Source organism: Bactrocera latifrons, unplaced genomic scaffold (assembly GCF_001853355.1).
Source record: "Bactrocera latifrons isolate USDA-ARS-PBARC rearing strain unplaced genomic scaffold, ASM185335v1 scaffold_16, whole genome shotgun sequence".
Taxonomy (NCBI): Eukaryota; Metazoa; Arthropoda; class Insecta; order Diptera; family Tephritidae; genus Bactrocera; species Bactrocera latifrons.
The window spans coordinates 2631039-2642106 of NW_017535074.1; the positions used below are offsets into that span (position 1 = coordinate 2631039).

General features: G+C 35.9%; 1 protein-coding gene across 1 annotated transcript in view; it reads right to left on the bottom strand.

The window, feature by feature from the left end:
• Positions 1-340: 340 nt before the first annotated feature.
• LOC108966348 (gamma-aminobutyric acid type B receptor subunit 1) overlaps positions 341-11068 on the bottom strand; it is a 118110-nt gene continuing 107382 nt past the window's right edge. The window contains exons 10-14 of the mRNA XM_018929197.1: positions 10562-10769; positions 10212-10468; positions 9905-10042; positions 5035-5338; positions 341-363 (exon numbers count right to left, since the gene is read on the bottom strand). Coding sequence (XP_018784742.1) covers positions 341-363; positions 5035-5338; positions 9905-10042; positions 10212-10468; positions 10562-10769 — 930 coding nt within the window. The remainder of the gene's footprint in view (positions 364-5034; positions 5339-9904; positions 10043-10211; positions 10469-10561; positions 10770-11068) is intronic.

The window sequence follows — 11068 nt, forward strand, 5'->3', positions numbered from 1 at the left end:
TTTTTCTTTTTCTGTTTTTTGCTTTTTTTGTTGTCCTTTTTTCTGCTTTGCTTTCACTTCAATAACTTACATTCGCATCTTTTAGTTAGTTTTAACTCACACATTTTGAAAGTTAAGGTACTTAAATTTATCGCTACACCAATATCAATTACATACACACATATAATTGCTACTTACTACTAGACTTACTTTTAACTTTACACTTTACTAATTGCGATTAGAATTTGTACAATAACGTAGTAATGACTAGCTTCAATAATWTTTTGCTTTTGTTTCTCTTGCATATTTCTGTAATTTACATATATTTTACCTATCACGAGAAGGAAATTGACACGTTTTTTCATGTATGATGATCATGGGTATCTGGAAGAGATAACAGACGGATGGGAGAAAAAAATTAAATCATTAGTATGTTTGCAGGTAAATTTTCATAGAAAGTACACAGTTATATATACATAAACCTTTACACAGAATTATAAAAAATGTGCTTTGATCGACGGTGTAAACAATTTGCTTTAGACATGGACCAAAAATAATGTGATCTAGTCAAAAACACATTGATAACGACAGATCTTAAACGCTAGAAGCGCTTTCATAAACATTTATAAGCTTGGTGAGAATTGCTTTCCAAAATTATTGATAGACGAGGAATGACCACAACCTTAGATCTATTGCGCTCTAAAATTATCAAAATTTGACCAATTTATTGGAACTGAACCGGATTCAGAAGCTTTTTTATAAAACATTCCTTGTCTAGAAAACCGTAAAATACAATCCTGCAACACAATTCGAGTCTATAAAACTCGTTATATTGCATAACTCATTCTACTTTTTATCTTCCGTTTTCACCTTCCTTTGGGTATACCTTTTTTGCTGTTTTGTTTCATCTAAGAAAATTTTGTTTGTTTTGTTTCTAATAAGAAAATGTTATACCCTCCAAGTACTCAAAAAACTAATCGTATACATAGTATATTTCAATCCTTAATTGAACAGAAATGCAATTTTTAGGATGAAAGTACAAATTTTCCTAGACGGATGGTCATAAAATTAGCTGTGAATGTGTACACACTTTATCGCTGTTTCATAGTTTTATCCAAGAAAAAATTCCTCTCTCTTAGTTCTCATAAACCAGCAAAATACACATGTCTTAGTCCTCGACAGAGTAGGTCAAGAGTAGGTTGGAATAGTTTTCAAGTCAGTTGTCAAAGTAAACAAGCTTTCATCGATATTTTATAGTTTAATATTAGCACATTTTATTTACCTCAAGTTCTCCATAAAACATTCGCACAAATATATATTTCAATACTAAATGCGACAGAAATTCGACAGAAATGCCACGCGCCGGTTGGAAGTAAAATATTTTTTAGAGAGATAGCTGTCAAATCAGTTGTCAAAGTAAAACACCTCCTTATTAAAGTGTCATAATTTTATGTTGTAACATTTTATTTTCTTAAAAACCTAAAAAACAATTTCCAACTCATATGTCAATTCCAAATTCAATGCTCCGTAATATATCCCCCATAATTTAGCGGAWGTAATTTTAAGAATAGGTTAAAAGTCCAAATCTTACCAGAGAGATAGCTGTCATATTAGTTGTCAAAGTGGACACGATTTTGTCGATGTTTCATGGTTATATCYAGGACTATTTTAGAACTCTTTATTCCGTCCTTTTCTACATATAATTTCTAATTTTCCGATATAAGTGCTATGAAACAGTTGAAAATATAAAATTTCTTAGAGGGTTAGCTGTCAAATTAGGATACATGTTAAATTAGTAGTACAAAGTAAACACGCCTTTGTCAATGTTTCCTGGTTCCAAAAAGGGACATTTTATTCGACCCAAGTCCACAAAAATCCTGAACTTACACCTATCTTAACTCTTTATTCCACGCTCTTTAACATGATATGGTATTTTCACCATGAATTAGTTGRAACTATAACTATAAAATTTCCTACAGGGTTAGCTGTTAAAATAAACACTTGTACATGATATTTACTGTATGATTGTCGTTAGTTTTTCGTCGTCAGTGGATCACCGAAGTATTGGATATTTTAATTACTAAGGCGGTTGTTAAGCTTTTAGTTGTGTGAGTAGTATAAACTGGATGATGKCTCGTTAGTTTTTGTAGAAACATCTTCAAATCATTATCAAATTCTTACATAAGAACTCCAACCTCTCGTATCCAATTGTATACATGCACCACAAATGTTTAATGAGATTTTTTTAGAAAAACTTCTAGCTACGATTCTTAGATTTGGGCTATTTAAAGCCATTGTTTCTATGATAATTCTTAACAATTTTGAAAGAAACTAAGCTTTTTAAAAACATTTAATGATTCCAGTATCAGGAACATAGGAAATGAATATTTTAGAGTTTTTTTTTTATAAAAAGTATTATTATTTTTAACTTACATAACTTAGTGCACGTGATATCAAAACCTGATGAAAGTTAAGTGTAATACACATTTTTGATAGCTAATTTGGCTCCGCGAATAAATCTCAATATTGGCTTAACACAGTAAATTAGGCTTTCAGGTGCTGTGATTTCATTTTTTATGACATGTCAAAATTTTATTTTGTGATATGTTGCTCTACAAAGCGTGTTCACCTGCTAAAAATTTAATCATGTGATTTATGATTTATTGAAATTATACGATATGTCCATATGATTAAAACAAATAAATTCGGTACAGAATGTTGTGAAGTGATTTGCTGTGCGATGTCAAGTGATGTGATATTTGATTAAAATGATATGTGAGCAAATATCGAAAATATGAGGGCATGTGATTTGTTTTACCACAGATAAAAATATTCCGATAAGCGATGTGAAGTCATGTGCTATGATCTTATAAATATATGAAAATGAAGTAAACTTTTCGCAAATACTGATAATATGGTGTAATTCTATTATTTAGTGAAGTTTGACAACAACAAAATATGTGGTATGTTACGTGAACGTAATAATGTTATGACCAAAGTCAAATTATCGCTAATATTGAAAACACAGTATGATAAATATTATGAAGTGATGTGGTATGCTGATATGCGTAAAATTAATCAAATCGGTAGCAAGTTGTAACATGATTTGTTTTTTTTTTTGTTTTAAATTAATATATGATGTCAAGTGATATGATAATGTGATCAAAATTAAATGAAGTTCTTGCAAACGTTGCAAATATGGTGTGGAGTKCATTTGTTTTTTATTAACGAAATATTTGATTTGATGTCGCGGGGTGTGATCATGTGACCAGAATGATATGAAAAAATGCAGTTTCGTGTTAAATTATCGGTTATGTGAATAAAATCAATTAAAAATCACTCAATCAATATGGGATGCGATGTCACGTGAAGTGACCATATGATCAAAATTAAATCGAAACCTTGCCAATATTGCGAAAATGTTGTGGAGTGAATATTTTTTATTATTGTGAAACTTGATGTGATGTCACATGATGTGATCAGAATTAATTTAAGTCCTAAAGTTCAGAACATGATGTAAAGAGATTATTCTGTCTCTTATACACATCTAGATGTGTATAAGAGACAGATAATATGCAGTTTCTTTTTTAATAATCGGTTATGTGAATAAAACCAATTAAAAATCAATGTGGGATGCGATGTCACGTGAAGTGACCATATGATCAAAWTTAAATCGAAACCTTGCCAATATTGCGAAAATGTTGTGGAGTGAATATTTTTTGTTTATTAATGTGATGTCACATGATGTGATCATGTGATCAGAATTAATTTAAGTCCTAAAGTTMAGAACATGATGTAAAGAGATTATTTATGTTTTCATATTCGGCGATGTGATGTGATGTCATGTAATGTAATCATATGTCCAAGATTAAGTCAATGAACATATGATATCACCATATGATCAAAATGAAAACAAGTCCTTGCAAATATTGTGAAAATGGTGCGAAGTGAATGATTTTTGTTTATTAATGTGATATTTGATGTGATGTCATGTGATCTGATCAGAATTAATGGTAGTCTTTACAATCTGCAAAATTATTGTTAAGTGATTATTTGTAATTAAAAAAAAAAAAATAAAATAAATTTATGAATTTAATTTAGAGAAATTAAAGAAAATATTAAATTAAAAATTGAATTGAATATTATTTGAGACCACTATTCTGGTGAACTATGATCAAAATTTGTGAAATATTTAAGAATGCAAATTATTTGAAAAAGTACAAAAATTCTATTACTTTGATATTTTTTTTTTCAATATTTTCGAATACAGTTATGTGTGGCCCAACAATACATTAAAATATGGACTAAGAACATTTGCAATACCATTGACGAGGACTTTGTGCTTTTTCAATGTTAAAATTTTTTTTGAAAAAATTTACCAATTCCGCAGAAAATTGCAAGTATTTCTAGAAAAAATAAAAGAAATTACATTTTTTTTATTAAAAAAAAGAAGCAACTCACAGAAATTCAAAAATATTTTCAAAAATTTTCTGCAATATCCCCCATTAGCACGCTAGGTGCTGCTAAAGCGCAGCCTATGTACAGGCCCACAGCTAAAAGCAGCAACAACAATAGTTCACAACAATGAAARCGCACACCTAGTCATATATACGCGTTTTTATGCGTTACGCTACCAAAAGTATGCGTACCGAAATTCTCAAACAACCACTTGTGCCGCCCACGGCTATATCAATAGACCTGCCCGCACGACCCACACTCAAAGGTAATTATCGCAGGACTCCAAAGCCGTTGTTGGACTCTTACGCGTTGCGCGTCGCATTTGTGTGTAATTACCGCTGGCGCACAAGCCTATGGCATCATCGTGCTTGCTTAACGGCGTTGAGTTCGTCGTATCCACATCGTGGGCCAGCAATACCAGTGAGTCGCGCTTGATAGCTTTGCAATTGAAAGCTATGAAACTCATTTCCGACATTGATGTGTTTAGCAACATGCGATTTTTATTACTCATGCTATTGTTGTTGTTGTTGTTGTTATATTTACCAAATTGACAGCTACTGCTCGCACTATGTGCGATTGACTTGTGTTGGCAATTACCTTGTGTTATCGCTAATGTGGCGGCAGGTGTGTTGTGCTGTGAGGAGGACGTCGTTGCTTGTAGATTGAGTGAATTGTTGGTGGAACCCGAGCCGGAACCGGCATTGCCGCCGCCGCCACCACCCATTAGCGTTGCACTCATGCCACCGCTTAAGGAATTGACGCTCGCCACAGGCTGATGATGTGTGGCAATGCCGCCCATGGAAATGCCRTTTGTGCCGTTGCTGCCGTTCAGCTCGCCGCCCTTGTGTGTGGCYTCAAAATCGACTAGCCGTTGCTTGAGTATGCGGATCTTCTCCTCTTTCTGCMGATGGTGTATRGTGAAAAGAGAGAATTAGAAATMTTAATAAATTYARGGGATTATTAAATATTTTGTTGTAGAGGTATAAAATATTTCATATAAGTTTTTGTGAATGTTGTCAAAACAAAAACTCATGATCGGAAGTACGCAGACTTAGGTTAGTCTGGTAARCYAAAAARMCACACATAGACCAGTTTTGGTCYTGTGTTGTGGAGCTACCYTWGTAAAAGAAAACTGTTCAACYAARTTAGAGAGCGATCACGACAGTTAGCGGTTGCGTTACATGCAGCACAGTTATTCATTTTAGACACAGACCWGCAACGATCTTATACTAAAGCGAATGAAATGCCAGWCGAATCGTACTTAATTCGSTACATGGTCGGTCTTGCAGCAGTAATTACAGCCCGAGGCCTGGAAAATGTATTATCGTCTAGATTTTCATTAAATGTCAAATCTTTGAAAGAACCTTTAGATAGGAAAGATCAACACACAGCACTTCTTCATCGATTTTATAGACACCTTCGASAGCACGAAAAGAAACTACCTCTATACCGCTATGTCTGAACTTGATATCCCCACTAAGCTTATGCGGCCAAAAAGTCCATGACCTCTCCGAGTCGTTCGATACCAAGTGAGGTTTGAGACAAGGTGATTCTCTTTCATGAGACTTCTTCAACCTTTTGTTGGAGAAAATAATACGAGCTGCAGTGCTAAATAGAGAAGCTACAATCTTCTATATGAGTGTACAGCTGTTGGCGTACGCCGATGTTACTGACATCATTGGCCTCAACAACCACGCCATTAATTCGGGAAAAGAAAGCGAAGAGTATGGGTTTGGTTGTGAATGAGGACAGAACAAAATATTTCCTTGCATCAAACAAGCAGTGATCGAATTCGCGACTTGGCTCGCGCCTTACTGTTGACAGTCATAACTTTGAAGTTTTATATAATTTCGTCTATCTTGGAACCAGCGTAAACACCATCAACAATGTCAGCATAGGAATCCAACGTAGGATAACTCTTTCCAACAGGTGCTACTACCGACTAAGTAGGCAATTGAGAAGTAAAATCCTCTCTCGACGAACGAAAACCAAACTATAAATCACTCATTATTCCCGTGCTGCTAACTGGTGTGGAGGCATGAACAAAAACTTTGATATCATCCTATGAGTTGGCCTTAGGAGTGTTTGAGAGCAAGGCTTTGTGGAAGATTTATGGTCCTTTGCGCATTTSTAAMGCCAAATATCGTAGTTGAAGGAACGACAAGCTGTACGATATATGCGACGACATTGACATAGTTCAGCGRATTAAGAGACAGCGGCAGCGCTGGCTAGGTCATGTTGTCCGCATGGTAGAGAAGCTTTGAAGGTTTTCAATTCAGTACSCGCTGGTGGACGCAAAGAAAGATGAAGACCTCCACTCTGTTGGTAAGACCCGGTGGAAAAGGACCTGGTTGCACTTGGTATCTCGAATTGGTGCCAAAAAGTGAAAAGAAGAAACGTTGTTGTTAACTCGGCTACGTCAGTAAAGAAGAAGAAAAAGTGACATGTGTCACTAATTTCAACAAACACAGCGCCGGAACGAGCAACAACGTCAAGTTCTCAACTGCTAGCTGTTTGTCCAATATCAAGAAAGGAAGCAGAAATAGCCAACCGTCAAGAAGTGCAAATAAGTCGAACTGAAGAGTATTGCAAAGGCAAGAAGGGATATGTAATACACGATACCTTTTTACATGTGTAAGTGTATATGTATACCAACATATTTAGCTCCGCAATATAATATGGCACTTATGTATCCCTTTCAGCAAACCAATCGGCTTCCACACCTATATAGGTATGTATGTGTGTGAATGTGGAAAATCTGAAGCTATTGGAGTTAATCTTGTCTTGTTGGTCCTAAGCGCATACGAGCTCACATAAACACAAATATATAACTACGCCGGTTTACAAGTTTACAAGAGATTTCTGCCGTTTTATTGGTAACAACTTTACCCCGTTGCACGCGCAAACTCACACTCACACATTTCCTTTTTGTTGGCGCTTTACTGCAGCCGGCATTTGCCCACGCTGCCAGAGTTCCGGAATGCGAGTACAGTTCACTGCCAGCTGCTGCCCCGGACATACGAGTTGCACGGTGCACCGTAGCCGGCTGGTAGTGATATCTCCTCCTCATAGGCTGCATTCWTCCGCGCCTCACCACGCTTCCGACTACGAACCACTCTCACAACTATCCATTGTGGCATGTAATTGCGTTGCCAACCACGCTAGCATCAATGGTGCGTTGCCGCGAACGCGCACAGCAATTCATCTTCCTCTTCTTCATAGCGCAACAATCGCTATTGTGGGCAGTAAGCTCATATGGAAGTATGTATTTACAATGGCCGTTTGTATGTGTGTGTGTGTGTGCAGTTGCCGTTGTGCGTCTGACATGATGACATGGTGTAATCCATATTTGTCAATTCGCACCCTGATGAGCACTAAAAATATTGATTGTATGCGTTGCACACACGCCCCYCGCCTGCACACTCACTTGTATGCGAACAGCCGTTGCCACATTTCTCTCTGATTTTGCCATAATTCTCTTTTGYAACTTTGCCTTCTTTTGCGCTGCASTGTTGTTGTCCAAATGTAATCAGCGAAAATTCTTCACACAACAAAAATATACATATGTACGCAACCGTAACGGTACATATTGATGCATCATCGTTGCTGTGATAAGAATTTATTGATTGACTCGTGCATTCATCTGGCGCTCAGTTGGTGCGGCCAAAAATTGATCTCTTAATGTTGCTCGTTTGTAGTTTCACGTATGAAGTCGAATGTTTTTCATAATTCTTTTCCATCTTCKCACAATTGAATTAAATGCGCTTGCCTGCACTGTGGCGCAATGATTTAATGTAATAACTTTTGAAGAAGCATTAAACTCATTTAATGTGCGAAAGAGATTTAATTGTCGAACATTCAATCGTGATTGAGCTTGTTTGAGTGTAATAAATTAATATTGAGTCATTTCGAGTGATGAAAAAGTATAAATTTAATGAGAACACAGAGTAGTTCTTCGAAAAAATAAATTGATTGTACCCCACAAGGAGCGAGAGGGAGAGCAAAAGAGAGAGAGAGAGAGAATTTGGAGTATATCCTGAAGAAGCTTTAGCTTATTAGCTTTAGGGCTTTTTGGTTACGTATTGTAACTCACAAGGAGGGAAAGGGAGTGCAAATGACTGAGAGAGAAGGAGAGAGAGAAAATTGGAGAGGAAAACAAAAGCCTTACAGCCATGGAATTCTATCGTATCCACTAATTATATGCTGTCAGAACTGTTTACGAAGTTCTTCAGTGGAATCACGGATGCTTTTTAAGTTGAAACTTTGGAAGCCGTAAAAGACATCCCGTCTCAACTAAAGAAAGACTAGGCATTCACAAGGGTAATATTTCAACGTTTAATAAATTTTCGTGTATGTTCTGCATACCGCCGAATCCACTTTATCAGTTTATGAAGCTGGGATCCTAGGCGGTAGTGCCCTATGATGAAGGAGTCACTAAGTAGGAGTTACTAAGTCCTATTGCTTAAAAGTAGAAGCTTTTTATTCTGTCCACTATCAGCACTACTCCAAAGTACTTTTATGATATACCTTTTGTTGCTCTTATTCTAAGGCCTGATGTTTTTTTTAACGAATTTCTCACGGATAGCCTGGTAATTGCTTCCTTGGCGCTACTTTCAAATAGAAGATCCAATATAGACATAAAATCATATGTAATGCCAAATAAAGCAGTGAATAGGCTTTCTACTGCTGAGATACTAGCCAGTATGGCGCCGATTGACATCATGGGAGACGAATTCGCCGCAGAAAAAAGGAAAGGAAATTCAAAAGCATCAGAATGTTTCAGCAAAGTTGACAAACTTCATGCAAAGGACGGTGGACCCAGATATTAATTCCGTACATACATTCATGGATAGGTAGACAACGTGGCGACCTGGATTTCGACCTCACCAAAATACTAAGTGGCCATGGGTGCTTTCGAAGTTATCTATACAAATATTGTCATGACTTTAGTCCATATTGTTTGACGTGTACAGAGTGTATAGAAGACTCTGAACGTGTACCCTATTATTGCTCTTGGTTTTCAAGTATAAAATAGAGACCTTTGAATTGTACATAAAATAAAGTATAGTTTGCACTGCCAAGTGGGGCCCACAGAATACCTGATTAATGTTAGCTAATTTTCTTTATATCTCAAGACTAAATACTAAACCTAGAAAACCAGGAAGTTTTCTGCAACCAATATATAGTTCTGAACACTTGAACAACATTAAGATGACGTTGGTGGTCAGTCTTGAGATGTAACGAAAATTAGCTAACATTAATCAGGTATTCTAAATTAGGGCACTGTCTATTTCTTAAAGAGAAGACATGATTTGAACTTATTTATGTTGGTAGCTTTTTTTAAAATATTACGCAGTTATTTTTGGCAACAGGTGYCAAAAAGTGTCTCTTCGAAAACAACGAGAGTTTCGCGAGAGTTTCTCATTGAGAGAAACTGTCAGTTTCTAATTTACGTTCTTTTACTTGCCTGTGATATCAGTCGTTGCAGTTCCTCGTTTTCAGTAACCAATTTCTGATAACGCTCCTCATCCTCTTTCGATATACCAGAGTCGGGATTGTACTTTGATTCAGCTTTGTCCTTTGGATGGCGTATCACTTCAATGACCTGTTCAGGGGATAATCAAGTAAAATGTGGTTAAAATGGAATATAGAGTTTCCTATAAACAAATATAATAACTTGAGAGCATAATATGATTTTCGTTATATCAATACCAGCGTCATGTACCATATCATATTTTTCTACACAAACGCTTTGTGCGACACTCCACACTCACCTTTGGCACAAATATCAGCAACATACTTAGGAAACAACAAAATATCACAGCCAATGCAACAAATGCAAATGAGGCATCCTGTTGCGATGCGATGACCATGCCCACAGGYGCTGTGATTAAGCACAGCACAACCACGTTGTAAATGCTCATGCCTACATAGCGGGAATCATTGATTTGCTTCACCTTWATGGAACGCGTTTCGTAGGCCAGAAAGAGGCCAAACACGAGTATCAGCCCCTTGAAGCCGTAAACGAGGCCTGAAAAGAGGTGGCGGAATGGATATGAGAAGGAGTTTGAGTATGTCAGTTTTGATGAAAAAGGTTTTATGYTACTCAAATATTTTTACTCACCTAACCACATTGAATTGTGATGACTTTCACAATGCTCCAGTTCTGGACGAATTTTTATATCATCGGATGTTAATACAGGGTCTTCGAGTGGGAATGTTTCAAGTATACGCTGTAACGGATCAAAAATCTGCCAGGCGAATAGTATAACTAAATCTACAGACAACAGGCCGGAGACCATGGTGTAAAGCTTCCATGGTTCGACTTTTTTCTGCAAATAAAAAAAGKAAGTATTTATAAAAAAATACTGATATAAAAAAATTTAATATTTTTAATTAAAGTAGCTAAAGAAATAATTTTCATTTAATGGCGTTGCCATCTATCATGAAAATTAAATGAATCGAATTATTATTAGAGCTTATGCCTTAACCATTTCCTTGATACTAACAAACATAATCATGATGTCATTTAAAAAAAAATTCTTTTGTAAAAAGGTTACCACATAACTCACATAACTTCAAAGCGAAGAAAATTATAGTAATATGTTAAAAATAAAAGAAATATTAATAT